We start from the raw sequence: 26,056 nt of genomic DNA, 5'->3' as shown, positions 1-26,056 counted from the left end.
AGGAAGGACTCGTCCACTGTTTTTTAGCTAACATAGCAGAACAGGAATAAGAGCCAAGCCATCACTTCCCCCAACCCCCCAACTACTCTGAACTGGCCCATTCCTTGGGACACTTACAGTGGAAACCTCTTTGGAGGAAAATGCAGCTCGCTGCTCTCCCCAGTCCCACTCTGTGACTCACGTGTCCCTGTCTCTGGGGCAAAAGAAGATGTTGCCACCTCTGAGAAGTGTGTGCTGGGATGGCAGTCAGAGACACCGGGTGTGAGGATAAAGGCACTGAGAGGAAAGTGATGGCAAGAGTTGGAGGGGATGGAGTGGCCTCCCCTCCATCTTTGAGGGGATATTGATGAACGAGCCAGGTATTCTGGGTTGGAGATGGGGTGCTTTGGGGACCAGAGAACAGCCTCTCCCTTGTGCCCACACCCACTTTGCTATAATGGACCCACCAACTCTCCTCCTGGCTCCTCCTAGGGCAAAAGCAGGGCAAACACTGCCTATGTTCTAAATCTCCTCAGCCTCGAGGTGCCTGGGTGGCTCAGTCGGTTTAGCGGCTGCCTTCGGCTCAGGCCATGATCTCGGGGTCCTGGGATCGAGTCCTGCATTGGGCTCCCTGCTTGGTGAGGGGCCTGCTTCTCCCTCTCCCTTGGTCCCCCCACCCCGACCCCTTGCCACTGGTGTTCTCTCCCTGCCTCCCTCTCTCTCAAACAAATAAATAAAAAGTCTTAAAAAAAAAAAAAAAAAGGGTGAATTTCCTCAGCCTCGTCCCCAGAGAGTCTCAGGCCAGAAAATGCCCAAACACCCCCTGTATCCGCTCATGGCCGGCTCGTTGTGGCCTCGTCCTCCCAAACCCACAATGTGGAAAAAGCCCCTGCCCCTGGCAAACCTGTAACAAGGCTGTGGGCCGTCCAGCCAAGGGAAGAGCCACTTGACTCCAGAGCAGACAGGTCCTAGTGCAAATCCTTCAGACCGCACCAGTAGGCTCTGCCATCTCCACCTCCAAGCCACAGTTTTCTCATCTCAGAAAAGGAATAATACATACGTGGGTTGGGGGGGGGTGATCCAGAAGGGGGCCTTATGAAGATTAAATGGGTTAATCACCATAGATGGTGGCCGATACCGGCAAGGCCCCCAGGCACAGGCCCCATACCTGGAACATGTGTCTCCTCCACTCTCACAGGAACACTGTGACCGTGCCCTGAGCTGACAGGGACAAAAATGAGCTACTGAGGCCCCAGCGGGCCGCTGAGCTCTGTGAAAAGAGGTGGGGGAGGGGAGCCTCCACAGGCAGGAGCTCTAGAACTGGCTCCATGAGGACGAGACCTTTGGCCTTCCCCAGCTCGCCTCCTTGTAGACTCATCCCAGAGATGAGGGGGGCCTGACTCCGGCTCTGGACAGAAGCCCATCTGCCCTGGTTTTTCAGTTTCACCCAGTGCTCAGCCCTGAGAAATCACCTCTGTATCTTCCCTCTTAGATGCGTTGCTGCAAATCTACAGTCATTAAAGATAAACAAGTCCTTATCCTCTTGCTAATTGGTTTGGATCGATCGACCTTATAAGAGGGCCTAATGTGCAACTGGTAAAAGGCGGCCTGTATGCCGAGCAACCCATGCACCCAGCTGTCGCCCAAGCCACTGAACAAGGCACATTAACCCAAATTTCTTGGAACACCGTCCCCTGATAGGCTGCAGCAACGGCGTCTCCCCCATTGCGCTAAAACGTTTGCTGGGTCAACAGGCCTGCTTAAAGGCACCAGATCCTAGTAGGCAGGTGGTAATAATAGGAGTGTAGATTCCTCAGGGAGGCGGAGGGAGCACCCAGCCTGTGACAAGAGTCCCTAGGCCCTGCCTTGTTTTGTTTCGGGGCCACCCGGCAGGGAAAGGGACTGTGTCCCAAGTGCTGGCACCAGGAAGCACAGGGAGGCAAAGGTCCCAGCACGCTCAGGATCTGGCTTACGTTGCCTTTTGATCTGCTTCCTCACTCAGCCTTTTCCCAGGAAAGCTCAGCTCTGTCTCGCTGAACCCATCTCTGAGGCTGGGTCATTGCTGCTTGCCAGGTGGGAGCTGATGCTCAGCCTTTTGTGGGGCCAGTGTCTCAAATGGTCTGGAAACTGGTGAAGACAAAAGCCACCAGGAGATGGCCTGGAAGCCTTGGCCAGGGTTGGGGTGGACAGTGGCTCTCCTGCTTGCCCTCGCTCCCCAGTGCTGTCCTGTGGAGGGCCAGCTGCAGGCCAGGAGTGCCTCTCAGCCCCCTCTGAGGAGCAGCCAGGCACCCCTAACTTTCTGCTCTATTAATAAACCTCAGCTGAGTTCTTCTGAACCCCCCCTCCTTGGGGTTGGATCCGCACCGCTTTGCCTTATCAGCCCTGCTTTTCACAAGCACTTAAATTCATGAGAAAAGGGAAAAAGTGAAATCAGATAGAAATGCGGGTCTGTTTGCTGTTTTCTCCAATGAAATGGTTCTGGGTAAACAGCAGCCGCCTTTGATGAAATCCCAGCAGGCTTAAACAATAAAGCTGGTTACAAACTCAATCTGGCAGAGATATCAGATCTGAAATTGTTTCAAAAAACATGTCAACATTTTCTAATGCTCCTAAAAAAACTTCCTGGGCTGCCCACTGTGAAGTCTGGGTTGGGGAGAGAGGATGGGGGTGACCTGGGTCTTGGTCTCTGCTCAGGTCCCATGGGACTTTCCAAGGCAAGAGCCCGGGAGCTCAGAAGCCAGATGTTCCCACTGCTGGGGACCCTCTCATCTGAAGAAGCTTACATGGGCCACTTAACAGTCATTGCCCAAGCCCAGCAGGGCACCACTCTCCCTTCTCATACACCACCGTTCCCCCCACCAACCCCAAATCTGGCCTGTCTGCCTCCATCCTTAGACCGCAGCCAGCGGAAGCTTTTAAAAATGTAAATCAGATCATGCCATTCCTTTGCTTAAAACCTCTAATGCCTTCACAGGGTCTGCACTTAGAGAATAAAATCCAAACTCCTCTTCTGGCCTAACAAAACCCTCCGGGGTATGGCACTGCCTAGTTCCCCAGTCACGACACTAGAGCCTCCTGAGGCCTTTTCTGCCCCTGGGCCTTTGCACCCCCGAAATTGGCCTGGGATGCTTGGCCTCAGCCTACAGTCACTGTTAGCTCCCTGACCGCCCCAGCTAGTGTTGCTCCTCTCCCTAGCCAACTGCATTCTCACATTACAGTTCACTGTCTGCACTTAGTTCAGCCACTATCTGAAATCACCTTATGTGTTCACTTATTAACTGTTTCCTGCTTCAGAATGTACAGACCCAGCCTTGTACGTCTTCTTGGGTGAAGCTTCTGACTGGCATGTAGTAGGTGCTCGGATAATTAGCTGCTGCTTGAATGAACAGCAAAGATGTGGTGACCCCTCTGGGTACCCTCCCGGGCAATACTGCGGAGGCCTGGAGCACACCCCCCATAGAAGTATCTTGCCAGCCTCTCTGTTCGGCCTCCCAGGGTGCCCCACTGCCGCCTTACCCCAGGCCCCTACAGGCTTTGGGGCTTCCAGGCCTTGGAGGCCAGGTCTGGCCTAAGAAGTGGGATGTCCCCCAACTTTCACTGCTCCCTTCCCCGGGCTGGATTCCTACGCCCTCCTCAGTCCTTCTGGGAAAAGCGCGGTCACTGGTCTGCTCGGGCTCCGGGGTCTGGGGCCCGGAGTGGACAGCGATGCCACCCGAGGGCACAGGGCCCCCACCCCCACCCGCCCGGGACGCGATCGATTCCTGCCACTCCGGGCTCTTCAGCGAGGAGTGCTGCGGGGGCTGGCGGAGGAGCCAGACGGCTGCGGAGGGGGTGGGGAGGCCTCCTTGGCTCCCTGGCCCCGATTAAATATTTACTATGTTTTGTTTGGCCTTTGGGGGAGGGGGGGGAGGGCGGTCTCATCGATCCCGAGCCGCGGGCGAGGCCCGCCCGGCGGGAGGCGAGGGCGGCGCCCAGGCTCGGAGCGCCCGGCGCCCCACCCCGCAGCCTCCCCGCGGCGGGCCGGGCAGAGCGCGCCCCCCGGCCCCGACCTCTCCCCGAGGCGAGGATCTCTCTCTGCCGAGTCGACAGGCCGCGCTGACAGATCTGGGTTACTGCGCGGGGAGCCGCCGCCAGCCCCGGAAACCATTCCCACCTCGCGGGCCCAAGGCCGGGCGGGGGGCTGCGAGCGACACCCCGCGCTCTGCGGACCCCGCCGCTTCCCGCCCTGCAGTCCTAGCCGCAGACTCCGGAAGCCGGCCTCGGCCTCACGCGACCCAGCGCCCAGGCTGTGCTGAAGCGCACCACTAGAGCCAGCTCTTCTGGCGCACCAGCCTCCCCGAGCGGGCCCCACTCTCCCATCTTACAGATGTGAAATCGAGGCAGAGAAGGGTGGGCGTGGAGCCACAAAGCCTGGTGGCTTCCTCACCTGGCTCACCGAGCGCTGGGCCCACTGGGCCTGGCGCGCTTGGGAGCAGAGAGCCTGAAAGCCAGCGGTGTCGCCTCACAGGGACCCGATGCGGGGGGTGTGGTGGGGGGGGGAGACTCTGGGAGTGCTCTGAAACCGCCTGCGGGGCGCGGGGGGTGGGGGTGGGCAGCCAGGTGGGACTGCGGAGTCCCTTTACATGGGCACACACACACCTCCTAGTCCCCCATTTACTATTCCACACAGGGGAGAGGCCCCACTGGGGATGGAGAACGGAGTCCCCGCCCCATAGAGCAGCCAGGTAGACACCGTGAGAGCTGCCATCCCTTCCAGGCCCTCTGCTCCAGTGTGGGATATGCATGACCACCCTCCAACAATCCTGGTACATGGGTGTACACTCCCCCTAAAGAGCTGCTTGCATCACAGTCTACACATGGAGATACACGTGTATCTCCACACCACCCTATCCATGTATGTGTACATTTGCCCACATACATGCACACATCAACTGAGGGGCTGCCCCGCCACCACGTGTGTACCCACTAATAGACACATGCACACGTACATACATACTAAGAACTGTCCCATTCCTGTACATGCGTGTGTGTACATGCTGTGTGTACATTTTATATCCAAAGAACACCCATCTCTACCTTTGTACGTGTTTGCACACTGATGTGCATAGAGCACCGGCTATCCCCTACCATCCCTGCAGACACTCACACACAAATGCACCAAAGTGTCCACCCCCCACTCCATCCTTATACACGCGTGACATCCCTACACACACGCGGCCCCCCCCAACACGCATGCGCACCCGTGACAGGCAGCTGGGGAAGAGCTGCAGCCTTCAGCCCTGCTCCTATTTAAAGAGAAGCATTGCTGGAAAAGGAACAAAAGCAAAGCCGGCTATAAATAGCCACCTCCCTCCCAGCTTTTCCTGCCCTCCGGCCTCAAGGCCTTGCCTCTCTTCTCCCAGCTCAGGCCCACAGCAGCCAGGGTAGGGCTGTCCACCCCCCACCCCCGGGAGGGAGGTAGTGGCTTTGGGGCCCCAGAGGCCACGTGGCCAAGCACTGACCACTGGAACAGGCCAGGGGCTCTGGGCTTGGATGGGTGCAGGGACTCTGGGGTCCCCATCTGCACCCAGTCCTGGGAACATGTGCCCAGCTCAGAAGGAAGGAGGCCCCCTTGGGCCACGCCTGCTACCTCAGCAGAACGGCAAAGGCTGGCAGATTCAAGGAAAGGAAAGTGAGTCCGCCAAGCCTCAGCCACCCCTGCTCCGGGCCCTGTCTTTCCAACCAGGCCAGGCCTTCCCAGCCAGGCCAGGCCTTCCCTGGGTTGGTTCCTAGTTTGGTCCTTGGGCCCAGAGCTGGGGATATTGGGTGCCAGGTCAGGAAGCCTCAGAGGGTGGAGGAGAACATATCAGAGCAGGAAGTGGAGGAGGGGGTACAAGTCTCACTCAAAGTTCCAGTGCTGTCACTACTGATCCTTGAGCAAGGCTCCTAACCACACCACCCAGCCTTGGCTTCAACGTGGTGTTGCCAAGGCTGCGTGAAAAACAGGTATGCCCTGTCAGGCCCTTGGGCACTGTGGAGCAGCAGGCCATGGAGGAGGTTACAGACTACTCTCTGTGTCTGAAAAGAACTGGATCAAGAGAACAATAATAATTTATTTAGTTTATTTTGCATTTACCATTCGCTAGGCACTGGGCTGACTTATTTGACCTCCTGCTCACTAGTTTATATTTCCATTCTATAGATTGAGCAACTGAGGTTCAGTGGCCTGCTCCAAGGTCACACAGGACACTAAAGCTCAAAGCCAGCTTGCAAAGCTCAGTAGGGGCTGTCTGAGACCAAAACCCACTTTCCTATGTACTCCGGGAGACTGGGGGACCCTGGTCCTCAGACAAGCCCCTCCTCGGGAGCCAGAGGAGGGCTGGTTGGCCTGCTTCCCCCAGGCTAGCCTGGGCCTGGAACTGGATGGGCTGTGGAGAGGATGGTGTGGTCCTGGGTTCCAGAAACACAAGCCCCCCACCCGCCCCCACCTCCCATCCTCCCCACCCCCCCAACCCCCTGCCAGGGACTCAGACTTGCTGCCACTGCCCGCCCACCGCTACCTTCCTCTCCCCTCTGTCCTTAGCTCCCCAGAGGGGCCTTTCTCCACCAACCCCAGGGAAGGGGAAGGGAGGGTGGGGGAGAGCTCAGGCAGACCTACTTTCAAGGCTTTAATCCTTTTTGCTTAAAGGATTTTTTTTTGCTTGGGGAAGACTTGGTCTGATCAGAGGAGAGACGCAGGGAGCTGACAAGCTGCGGAGGATGGGGGGTTGGTGAGGAGAAAGAAATACATATTTATTACCCTCAATTATTAAAAAATAGATAGTACCAGATCTTAGGTCCTGGCAGACACTGCGGCGGCTTTTGCACAAGGACTGTTTTCTTTTCTTTCCCTTTCCTCTCTCTCTCTCTCTCTTTTTTTTTTGTTAATTCTGTGGAGATTGTAATGTGGCTAGCGCAGTAGGAAAACTGCCCTGGCCAGTTTCCAGCGGGTGGAGGAAGGCTGGGGTACTGGACAGGTGAGCAGGACCCTCCTGACACAGGTACAGGGGAGAGCCCATACCTTATCTCCATGGAGGGCAGGGTGTGGGCAGGAGGGGTCTGGGCCCCATCTGGGGCTGCACAGGCTGTGCCCCTGGCAGGTCCTCAGCTCTTTCCTTCCATGGCTCTCTCAGGGTTCCTACTCTTTTCAAGGAAGTGGTCAGAGAGAAAAATCCATTCTGGATTCCTCCCTAAGGGCCTGACACAGCTCGCCCCAGAGTTTCTGACGGCTTCTCCAAGGGCCAGCTCCCCAGATACACCTTACTCCTCCTATAATTGTATCAGCCTGTTGGTAAAGGGGGCAAGTGGTCAGCCTAGTGCAAAGACACCAAAGGCCTCTGAGGCCTGATACCCAAGAAGTTAACAACCACCCCCCCCAACCTGTCAAGAGGGCAAGATGGGACCTATAACGAAGAAGAGAGGGACCTACCCTGTGGAAAAAGGCAGGGGAGGCAAGGCCACTGAGGAGAGGACTATGGCATTCATTTTGGTTTTCAGAGTCCCTGCAGAGCCTGGCACACAGTAGGCCTTGGCACATGGCTCTTAAGTCATAGGCTTGTGTGAGGAACACAGCACAGCAGTGAGGCCTTGCTGTGTGCCCAGAAGACACTTTACATCAAGATTTCTCGGAAACCTTAAAAAAAAAAATTCTCAGAACCTCAAGAGGCAGGTGGCATTAGCCCCCTCTTTCAGATGATGAAACTGAGGCCCAGAGAATTAAAAGCATTTGCCCAAGGTCAGGCAGCTGGTAAGTGATGGAGCAGGGCCCTGGTTCCTGCCTGGACTCCACAGCCCTTGCTCTCATCCACTCTGCTGCAGACACCAACAGAAAACCTGCAAAGACCAGAAATAAGTTTGAGAGGAATCAGGCAGGCCAAAGAAAACCACCTGAGAATGCTTCTCACTGCTCTTGCCTCGTCTCTGGGGACATCTCCCGGACACTGGGCAGAGAGAGAAGGGAGTTTAGGACTGAGTCAGTCCTCCCCAGACAGGGTGGCCCCTGCTGCCCATGGTGACCCGACCCACCCTTACCAGTCCTGAGACTCCTGCTTCTGGCCAGGGCTGGCCCATGTTAGCCTAGCCCCTCACTCAGACTCAGCCCTGGTCACAAGGAGGCGACCCCTCACAGGGTAGTCAGGCCTGGCCTGCGGGGAGGATGACGCAGGAAGTTCTCACTGTGACTGCTAACATTGAGGGCAGCACCCGCGGAGCCCCTGACACAGTCAAGCACCAAGAACTGTATCAGTCTTGTCTTGTTTAATATATACAACCTTACAAGTCAGGTAGTCTCATGAGTGGCCCCGTTTTAAACATGGAAACACTTACGTTCAGAGAAATGAGGTAATTTACAGGAGACTAATCTGGGTCTGGCCAGATCCTGTGTGCTTAAGCAACCCACTTGGAGGTGAAGGGCTTGTCCATGGACCCCTGGAATGAGCCCTCCCTACCAGCCTCCACTGAGCGAGGATAGCCACAAGCACTGTGTGCTCCGATGGGTGAGAGATGCAGGAAGGGTCTGGGGATGGGGTCGTGGACAGATAAGGCACAGCTAACCAATGTTACCAGCCAGCACGCAGCATGCGTTGGATGTTCTAGAGAACATACCACCCAACCACTCCTAATGCTGTGTGATGTTGGGCAAGCCACGGCACTTCTCTGTGCTTCGTTTTTCTCAGCTGAGCTACAAGGTCCCTTCTAGCTCCAAATAGGAAAGAGCTGGGGCACCTTTATGCTTGTCTTGTCTGAAGATGTTTCCAGGGCACCTGGGTGGCTCAGTCGGCTAAGCGTCTGCCTTCGGCTCAGGTCCTGATCCCACGATTCTGGGATCGAGTCCCGCATCAGGCTCCTTGCTCAGCAGAGAGCCTGCTTCTCCCTCTGTCTTCTGCTTTCCCTGGTTGTGCCTTCCCTCTCCCTCTGACAAAATATAATCTTAAAAAAGGAAAAAAAAAAAAAAGCATCTGCTTTCAGCTCATGTCATGATCCCAGGGTCCTGGGATCAAGCCCCACACCCGGCTCCCTGCTTTGCCATCTCCCTCTGTGCTCTCTCTCATGTGCTCTCTCTCTCAAATAAATAAAATCTTTAAAAAATAAAAAAAAGAGCCTACAAAACTGTCAAAATCACACAAGTTCCCTGGTCCAAACCAAAAGCAAGGCTCTTCCTCATATACCATCCTGGGGAGTTTCTGCTGCAACCTAACCCCAAGGAAAACTAATCCTTCTGTACACCTTTCCCTTTGGTTCGCCCACTGCCTGCTTCCCTGGAGACTTGGGCCATGTTCATGGCCACAATGCATGTGCGCACGCACACAGACATGCACTCACGCACATGGACCTGCCTCCTCTCCAAATCCCCAGGAGGCTTCAGGTCTGGCTGGCTGCTGCTTGGGGTAGTATCTAGCCCACACACCTAAGGGGTGTCACTGACATCCCATAATGGCCTCCACACAACTGACTTCCTGTGAAGTCCTTGACATCTCACACTTCTTTCCTTCTCCTGCTCAGAAGCCCACATGGCACGTGGGCACACGTGTTGGCTAACATGTCCAAGAGCGAAAAGCTGGAAACGGCCTCTGTGCACAGCCTGAGGGGACGGGTAGTCATACGATGGAACATTCTGCAGCCATTAAAATAGGTTGAGAATTACCAACCTAGAGGGGCTGGTTCAGTCAGTAGAGCATGCGACCCTTGATCTTGGGGTTGGGAGTTCAAGCCCCACATTGGGTGTAGAGATTACTTAAATACATGAAACTTAAAAAAAAAAAAGAAGAAGAAGAAGAAGAAGGAGAAGAAGAATTACCCACCTAGAAATTACTCAACTTAGTGTCTGTGGTAAACTGTAGATTCAACAAGACAGGGTACATTTGCATTGCAGGAAGCAGCCCAGAAGGAGCTATCAAATGCACCAAATGCCCTGAGAGGGCTTAGCTTTCCCACACTTCCCTCTTCGGATTGTAGGATTGTAGTGATTTTCTTCCTTTTGCCAATCCCATGTTTTCCGTCACATGTACGCATTATTTGGGAAGTTCAAAAATTTTACTCAGTGGCTGTTGAGTCAGCCACCCCTCCTGCTCCCTGGTACTTAGGGCTCTGAGACAACTGGGTTCCCCTCAATCTACAATCCCCTCTTCTACAACCGGTCTGCCACCGGCCCATATAGCTATCATGGCCCATGTACAGTTATCCCCTTGTTCTCCAACTTTTCCACCCTGCCCGGTCTTTCCAGGCCCTCCTCCACCCATAGAGTCTTTGAGCAGGGGCCTCCCTCTGGCCACCTGCCCCGCTGGCTTGAAAAAGCCTTCCTTACCACCCTACCCTGGGCTTCCCTGCTCCTGGTGTGTGGCTGCTCACTCCCACCAGGTGGTACGCTTCCTGAATGAGGACGGATCTTCGGCCTATCACTCACGCCCCACGGTACCCAGACCAGAGTGAGAGCTTAGGAAACAACTACAAGGGAGCACAGGGGCTCAGGCCTGGTCAGAGATGGTGGTCTAATTGGGGAGAAAAGGCTGATGTATAAATGAAAAAGACAAGGGCGCCTGGGTGGCTCAGTGGGTTGGGCTGCTGCCTTCGGCTCAGGTCATGATCTCAGGGTCCTGGGATCGAGTCCCGCATCGGGCTCTCTGCTCAGCAGGGAGCCTGCTTCCTCCTCTCTCTCTCTGCCTGCCTCTCTGCCTACTTGTAATTCTCTCTGTCAAATAAATAAATGGAATCTTTAAAAAAAAAATAAATAAATGAAAAAGACAAGACCATCCACAGACTTAAGTTCTGTGTTTCATGCTCAGAGTTAAAGGGAAGGGCTTGTGGGAAATGATCCGTGACCTTGCATTCAGGCTGCAGACTGGACCACATTAACTGAGGAGAAGCTTCTGACCGTAATGGAAAGGGGCATCCCTAGACCCACCACTTCTTCTCCCACCATAATGTTGCTTTGGTTTGTACTTTGGCTCCTCCCCCTAGCCAAGAGGCTGATGAACTTGTGACTGACACCAAGCTCTAGTCCTCTCCCAAGGAACCTGTCACTACTTCGTGGTCTGTACCTCAATGCCAACCCTGCCTACAGCTCCAGCCCCAGAAGCAGCCACGTACTGTATCAAGAACACTCCTGCCCCAGGACCTTTGCACTTGCTATTCCCTCTGCCTGGAGAGCTCTTCCCAATCAGAAACAGCTCAGATAGCTGCAGAGAGCCCTCCCTTCCTTCGGCCTTTATTCAAATATCACCTGATCAGAAAGGCTTCCCAATCTTTCTAAAATAACACATCTCTGGTCATCCTCTGTTCCTTAACTCACCCTCTAACAGTCTTTTCTTCTAAGCACCTATCCCTACCTGACAGAATACAGTTAGTCATTCATGGTCTATATCCCCCCACTAGAATGTAAGCTCCATTAGAACACGGGACTTGGTTTTTACTCTTTGTTTCATCTTTAGGGCCAAGCCAGCATAGGCAGGCACTCAACCGCTATTAAATGGTTATCCCATGGAGGGCGCCTGGGTGGCTCAGTTGATTAAGCAACTGCCTTCAGCTCAGGTCATGATCCTGGAGTCCCAGGATCCAGGCCCATATCAGACTCCCTGCACAGCAGGGAACCCACTTCTCCCTCTGACCCTCCCTCCTCATGTTCTCTGTCTCTCATCCTTTCTCGCCCTCTCAAATAAATAAATACAATCTTAAAAAAAAAAAAAAAGGTCTCTTCTCTTGACTGACAAAATAAAAGGCAGCCAGCTCATCCATGGATAGACAATTCACAGGTGACTGTGATCTGTAACACAGAAAAACATGGCGGGCTCAACTGAGGTCTTCCTTCTGGAAACCAAGTTTGGGATGCAAAGAATGTGAGGCCATTAGCAGTGGAGGAGGTGGAAGGCCATCTTGAAGAGTAAGTGGCCCTGGGTGACCACTGGGCCTGGTACAAGGTGACAAGTCATGGGTACAGATGATGGGGCAGAAGCAGGGGCAGCTGGGTTGGGTGGCAGGAGAGGCACCACAGAAAGGCTGCTACTCTCTTTTCTGGAAGCTTCTGGAGCCCTGGTCACTCATCTTCTCGCAGTAATCCCCCACTTCCAACGAGCTACCTCGAATCCCTGCAATCAGATTTGTCCACTAAAAGCAGAAATAGCAGCCCGCCAGGGGTGGTGGGCCAATTACAGGAAGATGAGAGCCATGCCTACCTCCAGCCGGCCCCAGGGCCAACCGCCTAGCCCACTGTTTGGTGGCACAATGTCCCCCTAGGCTGGTGCATTCTCCTGGGTGTGGTCCTGTGAACAGCCCTGGCCTCTCTCCCTCTGCTCAGAGATTTTGTTTCAGCGGCAACCTTGGAGACTGGGCAGCAACCTGGGAGCCCTCCCTCCCTGGGAGGAGAGGAAGCAGTTCAAAGTAGCAAGTCATTTTCACAGAGAAGACAAAATAGGTGGTCTCCTCACCCCAGGGACCCCCCAAGCTTGGCTGATCTCACGTTCGGGCCAGTCTCAGTCAAACATTTTGGATCTCTGAAGCCCAGAGCATCCACAAGAGGTTTTTATTTGCCACGGAATCAATAGTGCAAATTTGGTTCCATAAAAATCTGCCAAGTACACCTTAAACTTTTCAGAGTACGAGTGTTATTTCTTCTCCCACCACAGCTCCCGTCTCACCAGATGTCCTCTGTGGTCCAGCTGGCCTTGTCGTTCTATGCCTCCTAGCTTCCTGGGTCCAAAGAGGAGCAGAGCTGCGCGGGGCTGAGGCAGCAGCAGCCCCAGGCCCTGGATGAGCCCTGTAGCCTCTCTAAGCTTCAGTGTCCTCATCTGGAACTTGGGGCCAGTAAGACCTGCCTTTTTTGCTCTTAATGAAGCACTGCACAGGAAAGCTGTAAGATTAAAAAAGAAGAAGAAGAAGTGTGTTCTCTTAGTTCCTAGTACTAAAGCCCCAGCCCCAAAGGCAGCCAAGAATACTCCTGCCTCAGGGCCTTTGTGCTTGCTGTTCCCTGGGCCTGGAGAGATCTTCCCAAGTAGAAGCAGCTGGATAGCTACAGAGAACCCTCTTTTCCTCTTTCTTTTTTCTTTCCTTTTTTTTTTTAAGCCCTGGGTTATCATGGTTTGATCTTATGATTACAAAACAATTCAATTTTTTAAAAATGCGTGGGGAGGGGTTAGAGGAGAGGGAGAAAATCCTAAGCAGACACCATGCTGAGCACAGAGCCTGACGTGGGGCTCAATCCCCAGACCCTGAGATCATGACCTGAGTTGAAATCAAAAACCTGACGCTTAACTCACTGAGCCACCCAGATGCCCCATGGAACACTTTAAAAATAAGGTTTTGGGGGACGCCTGGGTGGCTCAGTTGGTTGGACGACTGCCTTCGGCTCAGGGCGTGATCCTGGAGTCCCGGGATCGAGTCCCACATCGGGCTCCCAGCTCCATGGGGAGTCTGCTTCGCTCTCTGACCTTCTCCTCGCTCATGCTCTCTCTCACTGTCTCTCTCTCAAATAAATAAATAAAATCTTTAAAAAAATAAAAAAATAAAAATAAAAATAAGGTTTTGGCACTATGTCTTCCGGGTTCCAAATCCAGTGACTGTGGTCATGTACTGAATCAACATTTCTAATCAATTCATGAAGACATGACATCAGTCATGGATTCAATGCTACCCGATGTCGCCATGTGCTACAGTCTCTTTTGTGCAGGATGCTGTTTAAATCAGGGCCCGGCAGTTAACTGGATGGGTACACAGTAACTCAGAGAAGCTGGGTCAGGAAACTGGAAGAGAGAATGTCATTTGCCCCCCACCCACACCCCACCGTGGGGCTGAGGGGAGGGAGCTCTTTTGAACCTGGAGCTCCGGCAGGAGCCGTGGGGCAGATGATGTGGAGGCCTGCTGATCCCTTGCTTTCACCATTTTAGCACACACCAGCCTGCCTTCCAACTGGCAGAACCTGCATCTCTTTGCCTGCGGGCTTTTTCTAGCAGTAGCGCTGGCAGTTGCTCACCCACAGAGCAGGCCAAAAGTGAGGGGTGGGGGAGCTAATCTCTACACCAGGAACACCACTCAGCCAATGATGGAAAGGAGTTGTGTATAAATACCCCCACTCCCTCCCTTCCTTGAGATAACTTTGAGGTGTATGTTCTAAACTGTAACCCCAAGCTCCCTCCTGGGATTTTAAGTCCTGGTTGCCCACAGTATTCCTTTTCTCAACCATGGGCCCCTTATTGGCTTCTTCCCCTCTTTCTCTTCCCGGCTCACCTACTGGCATTTTCTAGGACGCCTCCCAAATATACAACATACATTCGAATCCTTATCTCAGGCTGCACTTCCAGAAGAATCTTTGGGGGATGATGGAGGGGCAGGAGAACTCATGCTGACTCACCAATGGTTGAAGCCAACTGGAAGCAAGAGGGTGTGGGAGCTCAATGTTGATGTTGGACAGGCCAAGCTCCTGGGACGGAGAACAGATCTAGAGGGGCGGGGGTGGGAGGGGGGGACTAACGTGTCTCCTGAAACCTACCTTCCAGTGAGGAGGGCAGAGAATAAACAGGCAATTGCAATTAGATAGGTTGGATACAATGACCAGAAAGCACAGGCAATGATGGGCTGTCCAGCTGGGAAGTCTGGACCATCCAGGGAAGAAAAAGAAACCAGTGCAGGTGTTTTAAGCAAGGGAGGGGATGAGAGCAGGTGGCATTGTAGAATGTAACCACAGCATAAAACCTGGATTGGGTGAACGCAAGAGGGGTGGCTAGGAGCTAGCTGCTCTGGTGAGGTCGTGGGGGAGAAGGCAGCCTGGGCTGGGGTGCAGGGGGGTGGGATGGAGGTGTGAAGGCCACGGAGGGGGCAAGGACGGCACTTGGAGATGGACTAAGGGGGAGGGTGGGGTGAGGAAGCACACTGTGGGTCGAGGGCTGGAATTGAGGGGGCCTGGGAGGTTGATGGTGCCAGACACTAAGATGGGGGGAAATGGGCAAGGAGCCGGTCTGCCGCCAGCTCGGGCAGAGGGAGTACAGCTTGAGACACACTGAGTCCAGGGGTCCTGTGGGGCTGGCAGCAGAGGCAGTGGGGGCGGGGAGGGGGGCGGCGGGCGGATGGCCCAGAACGGATGGCCCCAGACGTCAGAGGCAATGCCTCCACCGAGCAGGATGTGTGGGAGCCGGGGGCGAGCTGAAGCCCCCCAGAGGAGAGCAAGAAGGGAGACGGCGCCCAGGGCGATGCTTGGGGAGCTGCCCAAGTGGTGGAGTTGGCAGAGAAGGCTGAGAAGGAGCAGCCGGCTCTGTGGGCGAGCAAAGTCGGAGAAAGACCAGAGGAGCTGCCATCAGGAGAGCCACGGGGAAACCGCGGCCAACAGTCAGATGCCACCAGAAGGTCAGATGAGACAGGAGGAAAACGTTTGGTATGGTCAGCATCAGGCCAGAGCGGTGACAGTCGAGTGACAAGAGGACACAGCCTGACGTCTGGGTTAAGTTGTGAGAGAGGACAGGAGGGCAAGGAGACTCCAAGCATAGACAGCTCCCCTCAGAGGATGGGACTATGTCCCTTGGTTAACGCACCACACCCAGCACACCCAATTGCCTTCCTGTGGGCTCTGTCCTGCCAAAAGGGGCCACAGCAGACTCCCCAGTCTCCAAATTGGTGGGGCTGTCAGTCAGGGTGTCCGTGAGGCCAGGGCTGGATGCCCCTCTTCCCAGCTCTGACCAGGCCCACTTACGCTTCTCTGGGTTTTTTGTTTTGTTTGTTTTTAAAGGTTTTATTTATTTATTTGAGAGTGCAAGATACATAGAGAGCATGAGCAGGGAGGGGTAGAAGAGGAGGGAGAAGCAGACTCACATCAGAAGAAGGAAAGGGAGAAGCAGACTCACATCAAGAGGCTGTAACTGAGCAGGAAGCCTGATGTGGGGCTTGATCCCAGGACTCTGGGATCATGCCTTGAGCTGAAGGTAGTCACTTAACCAACTGAGCTACCCAAGTGCCCTCATTTCATTTTTTATTCTGGACTCTGACAGTGGATATCATTGGAAAACACTGTTCTCCTTCCCAGAAACATGTGAAAAGCCATCACTCTGGTCCTATTATTGATGGAGAAACTGAGGCCCAAGGAGATGAAGATGCACCCAGCGTCCTAGAGACCCAGCCACGGAGCTGGAATCTAACGCAGCCATGGGACTCCAACTTTGGCTTTCTTTCTACAACTCCACGGTCCCTAGAAAGAAAAGGGCCATGTCCAAGCCAAAGTCAGGGTCACACAGAGCTGCTGTTAGAGGCAGAGCTTGGCGGCCAGTGAAAACAGAGACAGACAGGAGAGTAAACACGAAAGGGTGTGCTGCCTGCAGCCCGTGCCAAGGAGGTGGCCCGCAGTGCGGGAACGGAGCCGCTTCCCCACAGCCCGGGCCTGCCCGGCTGCCCCCGCACTGACCACAGAGTCACTCACCAGGCCCTGCCTGCTCCCCAGGCCACCTGGCCTTAGCTGGCTAGCCCACCGCACTGCAGGCTCCTTCCTTCTCCCGGCCTGCTCAGGCAAGCCCATGAATAGAACATTAAAGGCAAAACCTTCTAAAAGAAAAAGCAGCTCCCTGGTAGGAGTCGCCCCACTAAATGTCAAATACCGAGCAAGGCTTTCTGCCTCATATGCTTCTCACTAATGGAGGCACCTTAGCTTCCATAGCCCCATCATCCAATCGCCCTATAAATAAATCATTGAAAGAAGAATGCCAATTTTCCCCCCAGGGCCTCATGAATCTCTCTATATAACCATATGTAAAGGCCTCCTTCACTGTGTTGGCGCAGGTGCCCAGAGAAGGATGGCAAACTCTGCTAGGGCAATTTTAGAGGCAGAAGCAAACTTTCACACCATCTCAGTGGGCTGTGAGTTGGGAGCCCAGTTTTTTTCCTGACTTGGGGAAGACTTCTGCTCAATTTCCTTTTTTTTAAAGATTTTATTTATTTTAAAGATTTTATTTATTTATTTGACAGAGAGAGCACAAGCAAGGGGAGAGGCAGAGGCGGAAGGAGAGGCAGAGGGAGAGGCAGGCTACCCGCATAGCAGGGAGCCCAATGTGGGACTTGATCCCAGGACCCTGGAACCATCACCTGAGCCAAAGGCAGACACCCAACCAACTGAGCCACCCGGGCACCCCAAATTCTGCTCAATTTCCTGCAGCCCCACCCTGACGACGCTGCCACGGCCCTCTGGTATCAGCCCAGGAAGCTGCCAAGAGACCCCTCTGCAGGGTCTGCTCTGGTCCCTTCCCTAGAGCCCACCCCTACGGGCAGAGTCACACACCAATTCATTGAGCTTGGCTCCTTGCTAGCTCGTGGTGCAGAGAGCACCGGCCCACTCACTCCTGGAGGCCCCCCACTGACGAGTTCACCAGCCCACTGATGGCACCAACGCGCTATGCTACTGGCCCCAAGGACCAGGAGGTGGGGCATACGCACGTGGGATGCCCCACTCTACAACAGGGAGCTTCAGGCATGCACACTTCCAGTGCCTGTTGCATGCTTGCCAGGTGTGTCTTTACAAATGCGCGCACGTGCCCACATGCGCGCGCGCACACACACACACGCATACACACACACTGTATTGTGCCAACCCTCTTGCCATGCCAGCACGGAAGCTGTTTGCTGTTTTGGATCCCAGCTTTGCTGACTGATGAGACAATGATCACAGGCTCAGAAGCCCCGGCTTGTCTGTGAGATCAGAACCCCGAGTCACCGTGGTGGGGGGAGCTCCTTGCTCAGAGGTGGGAGTGTGCCTTTCTACCTCCCCAGACTACCTAGACTTTCGGCCTTAACTCTTTCTTCTTTCTTTTCCAAACCCTAGGGAAAACTGGCCTCTGGAATTCAACCATGGCCGGAAGGGGGCAGAATTCCCTTCTGGAGGACAGGTCTGAGCTCTGCCATTACAGTCCCGCTAACAGACTAGGGCTGGGCCATGGGAGCACCACCCCAGGGGTAAGGGAGAACTCCAGAGGTGGGGGGCAGGTAAGGGTGGAGGGACCTGCTTCATCCAGCTTCAGCCACCCCATATCCTGGAGCTGTTGCTCCCCACACAAGCACCTGCCAGTCTGGGATGCAGCTTTGTGAAGAGCAGGATGTGTGGGAGCAGGGGGCTCCCCTAGCCAGGAAGAGCAACACAGGGGGAAGGACCAGCCCCCAAATAAACCACATCCCAGCCTTTCTTAAGGGCATGAAAGCAGGAGGATGGGCTGGCCCATTGTCCCATCCCTGCAGTGAAGAAACCAGAGCAGGAGGGGAGGAGGCAGGAGGTGACCAGCCCAGACACAGAGGGAGGGTAGGGAAAAAGAGGACAGGTGAGACCCTGGCGTCCTAGAGCCCCAGGGTCCCAGACAGAGACGCTCCTGGAGGTGCAGCAGAAGGGGAGTGCATGGGAACGACCAGAGAGCTCTGTAACAAGATACAAATGATTCAGCACCCCGCAAAACAAATGTCATGTAAATTCAAGGCAGATGGGCATGTGAGACAGTGGAGCTTAGGGGTTAAGAGAGCAAGCAAGCGAAAGAGTGTAGCGGCAGACGGATCGGGGATTGCATTCTGACTCAACAGTGTGCCAGCCGTGTGACCCAGGGCAAGTGACTTCATTCGTCTGTGCCTCAGTTTCCATTATCTGTAGAGTAGGGACAAGTACAGACTGACCTCAAAGGGCAACTGCAGAGATGACATGACATAAGGTATGTTGTCCACTTAGCTTGGCCCATCGGTAATTAATTATAAGCAGGTATTGGTAGTACACGGACGGTGACTGGCATGAGTGGGTCCTTGCTGCCCCTGTCTCCAGCTAGGGTCCATACCACCTCCTGGCGGGCTCAACCAGGCATGCTCAGAGATGCAACACGGCTTGGCTTTGCCCTAGTGATGGACACCAAGTCAGGGTGCCTCCTCTACCCAGTTCAAGGCATCCAAGGAGGTCCCTGCTCTTGGACCCCCAACCTTGGAACTGATGTCTTGCTAGGTCTTATCTCAGGCCTGGGAAGTCCCTTCACCCTGAAGTCCCTGCCTCACTCCTCTTTCTGACTCACTTCTAGTCAGGGTGGCCTGGCCAGCGCACCCCGAGAAAGAGCTGCTTCCGGCATTCTGCGCGGAGGTCCTGCCTTCTGCTGTCCCTGGAGGCTCTGTTCCCGTTTCGCCAGCTATTTTGCTTCCTTGGCCATCTGTTCCCTCCCTGTCATCTCCTCTCTGCTTTCACCTTAACCACTACTTTGCTGCAGATGGTACCAAACAGATCCGTTCTTGACATCCTTCATGATGCCTGCCCCCTCCTTCTCCTCTCCAGCAAGTGAACTTCTGCTCTGTCCTTTTTCAGGCTGTGACTCCAAAGCTTAGGGCTGGATTCACCCCCACAAGCCTTCCTCCTCAGTCCCATCTGCTTTCAACTCAGCCACAGGTCAGGGGACAGACACCTACCCTTTCCCCTGCCTTTTCCTCTTCCTAATGAGACTTCTCCTTTTCAGACTTGGCCAAGAACCTTCTCCTGGTGTCAAGTCCACCGTCTGCTCCACTTACCTACCTGGTGTTCACAAATAGTGCCCTTGAACCCTGCAGAGGGCTTGGGATTGGTGGCCTGAGACAGAGACCAGAAACTCCGGGCTACCTTCCCGCAGTGCAGGAGCCCATGTGCCCACGCTGGGAGTTTGGTCCTGAACGGTTTCTCTGTATAAGATGGGCCTGAGCAGTGCAGCAAGGACTTGGCTGCATATCGGCATGACGGGAATCGAACCAAAACACATTTGCTCTGTGGTCTGAGCTCACAAGGGAAACAATACACTGCTTGCTTTGCTTTTATTCTGGCCCCTGGTGAGAAAATGTATGTATGGGCTTTATTGGGCAACTCTGCTTCTCTTCTTCTCTTGGTGTGTCCTGGTGCTCCCCTAAAATTCCTCCTCTCAGCTTCTCTCTTCTAAGCTCTAAGAACCAGGAGCTTTGAGGAAAGCAGCAGTCCAGAGGCTCCCAATGAAAGAAGCTGTGTTTGGTGACACTGGTCCCACCAGGCTGCATTCTTTGGGTAGGACACAGTTAGGCGGGGAAGACTGAAATGTTGTTTCTGCGCTAGGATTTGGGATAAAAAAAGCCTCACATCTCAACCCTCCTGAGCAGGGCTCTTGTACTTCCCCTTTATACACATCCTCTGCAGCAGAAAGAAGAGTGTCTTGGCTGTCCATGGAATATTCCTCCCTTCTCTTCTCCACTGGAGCTAAAGAGGACCATGAAACGGACAGCTCCAAGAGGAGGGGCCTGTTGTCACCTGGCCACCTGAAGACTCTCAGGTCACCTAGGGAATCTCTGGATTCAAATCCACCAAGCACTGACGACCCCACGGTCCCTTCCTCCCGCTGCCTCTCCTTCACACAAAGGAGACCCACTCCAGCCACCAGGCCAGTCCATCTGGCTATGGAAACCAAAAGAACAAAAATGCTTCTTACTGGATTGCCGGCCTTAATCTAGCTCTTGCTGAATTATTCAGGGATGGCATTAACTTATAAATGAGTGTGTTTGACTGATTTTGTGGTTGATGTACAGATAAATTCTAATGAAAGACAGCTACAAGATTTTAAATTATTAATTAGACTGCCACTTAACAAAGCCTATTTGGCACTCTATTTCCTTGCTTAACAAGACAAAAACTTTAAGGATAGGTTCAGTATTAGCCCAGAGGCTGTTGATTTGCATTCTGTTTTTATAGCTCTAAAAATGAAAACCATAGATCCTGACCTTAAGCAGGCCACTTCTGGCGAAGCAAAATCCCCAACAGGCTGCCCTTTCTTCTTGGATGGTGCTGGGGGGCTCCAGGCCTGGCTTGCCCTGCCTGCCTCTCATCTCTAACCAGAGGCTTGCTTTTTATATCCCTAGTTCTGCCAGGATAGGCCAGGAGACGGAAAAGAGGGCAGGCAGCTGCTGAAGCCTTCAGCTCCCAGCACTGTCAGCAGCAGGATCCACTGAGGGCTCAGGCTGTTCTGGTTCACAGAGGTGCGGCTGTGGCCGGTAGAGTCCTTTCATTAAGAGACACAAGTCAGTACCCCTCCCCTCCAATTCCTAAAACATCCTGCCAGAGGACAGCACCCAGCTTGCTGTAATAGGACGACCAGAAATCAGAGCGATGACCCTCATGATCACAGCCTATACTCACCTTGCCCAGACAACCGAGCCTCCTCACTCCACAGAGCACTCCATTGTCAAGACCATGAGCCCAGCCCTTTGCAGAAAGTTAGAGGGTTTTTCTCTTCCACGTTACCCCCAGGATCTCAGGATGGCTGCTCTTTTTTCAAATCCAAACAGAGACTATGAAACTCCCTCAGGTCCAGGAGTCCATGCAGGGCTCTGCAGCTGATGGGCAGGGAAACTGCAATGATCATTTGAACCCATCCCTATAACATTTTTTTGCTCGGAGCTTTTGTGAACAATTTGGGAAACAAACTTCAATGGCCACCTTCCTTGGCATGAGCCTTGGACATACCTTTGGCTTTGAGCACACACCTAGAATCCACACAGTATTTGAGTGTCCTGTATATGTGTGTAAAAGAAACAAGTCCTACAGATCAGGACCAGGGGCTGAAAGAGAAGACTGTTCAGAAAAGGAGCAAAAATAAAGTTCTTGGTCCACACAATGTCCCAGCAGCAGGCTGTAGGCCACTGGAGCTCAGCCTAGCCCAGCAAAGGGCTTTTCTGCTCTGTTTTCCTTTGGCCAATCCAAGTGGTGAACCCCCATGACTGCCAAGCCTCCAGGAGTCACCTCTTAAACAGGGTAAGTGAGTCTCCTCCACTGGGAGAGGCCCCCAGAATGCACTGGGCTCATCCTGGGTTGGGTCTCTGGCTAGTGAGGATGGGAGAGAAAGGCTCCTGGAGTCTCCCTGGGCACTTCAGTCATGTAAATAAAGTACCTGGGCTGTTCTCTGGCTCATTTTTAACTATAAACTGCCAAAAGACAAGAGACCAAAAGGGAAATGGGATGTCAATTCCCTTCTATTATCTCCATCCCAAACCCAGAAACCCAGCCATGGCGGCCTTTTAAAACTGCCTAGGAATCCTTAGGCACCAGGGCAAGTGTGCACACTCCAGTCCCAAGCTTCTCAGATCCCGGCCTCAGCTCAGTTTTGTAAAGATCAGCCTCTGTGTGCAGGCACTGACCACCATGGCTAGCTGCTGAAAGGCCTTTTTTAAAGTCCCATTCTGCAGGGAAAAAGAACCGGGATGTATCAGTGAAGAGGTTTCTCCAACCAGCCAGAGAGACTTTTCCCCACAACACAGGAAAAGGTAGGCAGCGTCCCCGTCCCCCCCGCCCCCCGCCTCCCCGCCCTGCCCCGACCCACGTGGAAGACACAAGTCACCACAAGTTTGTGGCTATTGACACGACGGGGCAACAGAGGCTCCCCGATAGGCCTGAGCCAGCCTGAGCCAACCGGGACCACCACACAGCCTTTACTGCTTCCAGAGAAGGCGTGGTTTCTTCCCCCACCTGTCCCACCTGCTTGTGGGGTCTCTCCCCTGACCCCCACATCTGCTCCTCTCCACCCATCTTGAGGCTTCGCTTCCCATTCTTCCGCCACCTCCCCCTGCCCGTTTTCTCCTTCCCCATCCTACTGTGAGGTCAGAATCCTGTGCTTACGACACCTCGGTCTGTTGCCATGGAAACAGGGGCGGATTAAGGCAGGAGCACGGAGCGCAGGGATCAGGGCCCTTAGCTACCTGAGCTCCCGCCTTAGCCGGCTCCCGCAGGACCCGGGCAGCCACACGCAGCCGCCGCGGCTTACCCGCCGCCCGGCCCGGCCCAGAAACGATAGGGTCCCGACGGAGCGGCGCAGCTCGCCCAGACCAGGAACGGGAGGGAGGCAGACGCAGAGGCCGGGGCAGCTGGAGACCGCGCTTGCGGGCTCCCGGCGTGGTCACCTGCCCTCCCTGGGCCCCGGGGACTGCTCCCCGCGCGGCAGCCACGTGGGGGCGCGGCGGGACTTCTCCAGCACCCGCGCCAACTTTGCAGCGCTCTGCAATGAGCTGGGCTGCGGGGGAAAGGGGGGCAGGGGGAGGGTGGTTGTGGTTAGGTGGTCGCGGGGCCAGCTCTCCTCAAGTTGAGCCTGGCACCTGCCGCGCACAGAGCGGGTACGGCCCCTGCCTTCCCATCTCGCTGCTCCAGGCATAAGGAAAGTTTGAAGAACAGGACGGCAGGCGCTAGCCACCTCCCTTGGGCTGCTGGGTGCCCAGAGCCTGTCCCTGAGGACTAAAGCAGGACTGCAGGGAAGGTGCCCACGTCCCGGCCCCGCCTGAGAAGCGAGGGCGCGCAGTGAGCGCCCGGGCGGCTCGGTGACTGACCGCTGGCCGCCCTGGAGCGCGGGCCGCACCCGGCCCCGCCAAAGCGGCAGAACTGGAGCATGTGCCCACGCAGCGGAAGGAGTCTGCGACTGCAAAACTTTATAATGGCAAAGCAAAGGTCCCAGAAGGCCGGCTTCTGGGTAGCTCACAGTGGTCTCGAAATGACCTCGCCGAGCCAGATCCCTAGGCCTGGCCGCTTGATCCATGGCGCAAATCCCGTGTCTCGCAACCGGCCACCGACAGGGGCTGAGCTCCAGCAGCAAACCCTCCGCAGGTGCGTCCCCGCAAAGCCCGCCAGCCCGCCAGCCGCTGCTTCCCGGGCCAGGAGCTCGGGCGCCGGAGAGCGCTCGGGTGGCTCCCGGGCTCGAGGCTCGGCCGCGTGTGCACTCAACTCCAACTTGCCCCTTCGGCTCTAACTCACCTTTTCGAAGCATGTTGGCCGCGGGGCCGCCACTCGGAGGTCGGCCTAGGCGCGCTCCCTGCCGGAGTCCGGATTCAAATCCTTGGGTGCCGGCTACAGCTAATCCGAGCGCGTCGAGGCGGGGGCAAGCCGGGGATCCGCTTGTGCCCGGCAGCCCGGCCCCTCAGGGGCATGGTGAGCCCAAGCCCAGCGCCGAGAGCACCGGCGCCCACTAGCAACCGCGGCGCCGCCTGTCAGCCCTGCGCGCTCGTTCAGCCCCGGGACAAGCGGCTTGCTCCGCGGAGCCGGCGGCCTGCTTCTGCAGCCCCGAGATCTTTGCAGGTGGTTTTGAGGGGGGACGCCGCCCCCCGGCCGCCCGGCCGCCGGGCCGCGGCCCCCTCCTCTCCGCCCCCTCGGGCCGCCGCCGCCGCGGCTGCTGCAAAAGGGCGCTCGCACGCACCGCCGAGCTCCGGGGAAAGCGCCCGGCGCGCGTTTGCAGGACCCAGCGATCGGCGGAGCGGGGCGCCTCCCTTCCTCCCCCCCACCCCCCGGCTTCCCCCACCTTTTCTCCTCCCTTCCTCCCTCCCTCGCTCGCTAGCTCCCTCCCTCTCGCTCCGCTCCCCGCCCCCGCTCACGGAGCGCCTCCCATACAAAATTTATGAAAGTGCTCTCAGCTCGCGGTGCCGAGCGCCGTCCTATTCCCAGGGCAGCGGCGCTCAGCCGCGCGGCGCCGCCTCCCAAGGTGTTTTCGCTGCGCCCGCCCCTAGGGACGATCCTTGGCCCGTGTCGGTCCGAGTACCTGCCCCAGGCTTGGGCGGCCGTCGGGCTACTCGAAAGCCCCTTCTCGGCCCCGCGGGCTTCCCGGAGCTCGCGCCCGCAGCCCAACCCCCGTCTGCTCGCCCTTCGCGGCTGGAGGTCACTGAGAGAGGCGGCTGGAAGCGTGCGCTCTGCCCACTGGCTGGGACAGGAGGACTGCCACCCAGAGACCCCGATCACAAGTCTGCACTCCTGCCCATATCCTCTCTAGGCGACTCCGCTTCCTTCTTGGAGGCTCGACGGCTCCTCCCCGTCCAGGACAGCTCCGGGAAACCCAGCCGCCTCGCATCCCGCGTCCCAGGATACTATTCCTTTGGGGGGTAGGTGTGGCGCGCCCCCAGACTGGTCTAGTCCACGCAGCAAGCATTCAGGGAGGCCCAGTTCCAAATTCTAGAGTGAGGAAGGGACCAGTGTGGGGCTCAGGTGGGCTATCCCCGCCTAGGGGGGTGTCCCCGATCTCCTTCAGTCTACACCGACCCCGCCCGGGGCTTCCAGGAAAATGGAGGCACCGCTTAGAAAGCAGGTCCCGCAGGGGGCCAGTTGGGCTGAACAGAAAAGGTTCAGGCCAGGCGAGATCCTGGGTGGAGGCGGCACCCCCTACTGGCCTGGAATAAGAGGGGTCCTGGGAAAGGAAGAAGAGGGCGCTAAGTCACTCATTCAAGGAGGGTCAATTCGTGGGGCATTACTATTCCTAGGGATTCAGCCGGTGAAAAAGACAAGGTCTCTGCATTCAATGGCACCAAGGCTCTGGGTTTCCGCTAACTACATAGGCATGTAACTACAAGAGCTTAGGGCATAGCTGGGGAAGAAAGACCCACAAGGCATCTTAGAATGTGACAGGAGGAGAAACAAAGTGTTGGGGGCTCTACTAGCTCTGTGAGGGGGTTGAAGGTGAAGGATGATCAAGGAAGCCTTCATCAAAGGGATGCCATTTAGGTTGGGGCTTGAGGGTTGAGTTATCAGTCTGAGAAGAAAAAGGGCATTCAAGGCAGGAGAAAAGGTGCAAATGCTTGAAGGTGAAAAAGTAACCTTGTTCTGATGATTAAGAAGATTGGTCCATCTTGGGATGGAACTGGAGGTGGAGTATTCTCTCTCTCAGCCTTGACCAGCTGCAGGGCTGGACTTAGTCCCACACCCTGCCAGGCATTAAAGCTGGTCTCAAGGCCCTGGGCTCTCCGTGAGCGAACTGAGGCCCAGTGAGGTTGAACAACTTGCTCCATGTCATAAAGCAGATCAGTGCCAAAGTGTAGCCCTTAATCGGGGTCTGCTAATCTTCCTTCCAGCCCCCTGAGCTGTCTCCCCATGACCCCCCTGCCCCACAAACTCCAGCATCTCAGACGAAGTTGGCTGGGGCTGGGCGTGAGTGTGAGAAACACAGTTATTTCGGGCCTCAGGAGGGCTGGGCGCTGCTTTGGAGTCCAGCCAGGGGGTGGGGGTGACTTGAGGCGGGTGTTGTGGTATAATGTGGGGGTGCACTGTGCCCGCCTTCTTGTCAGGCAGTAATTACTCAGCCTGCTGAGTAACTCAGGCAGGGAGACCCCCCACCAACAGATGGAGGTGTTC

General features: G+C 55.4%; 1 protein-coding gene across 1 annotated transcript in view; it reads right to left on the bottom strand.

The window, feature by feature from the left end:
- The window catches only part of RTN4RL1 (reticulon 4 receptor like 1), a 70,131-nt gene extending 46,042 nt beyond the window's left edge, over nucleotides 1-24,089 (bottom strand). Inside the window, exon 1 of the mRNA XM_044248162.1 lies at nucleotides 23,699-24,089. Coding sequence (XP_044104097.1) covers nucleotides 23,699-23,711 — 13 coding nt within the window. The 5' untranslated portion in view covers nucleotides 23,712-24,089. The remainder of the gene's footprint in view (nucleotides 1-23,698) is intronic.
- Nucleotides 24,090-26,056: the final 1,967 nt, after the last annotated feature.

The sequence above is a fragment of the Neovison vison genome, chromosome 5 (assembly GCF_020171115.1).
Source record: "Neovison vison isolate M4711 chromosome 5, ASM_NN_V1, whole genome shotgun sequence".
Classification (NCBI taxonomy): domain Eukaryota; kingdom Metazoa; phylum Chordata; class Mammalia; order Carnivora; family Mustelidae; genus Neogale; species Neogale vison.
The sequence above is the reverse complement of the archived record's forward strand: the minus strand, read 5'-3'. Positions and strand labels throughout refer to the sequence as shown.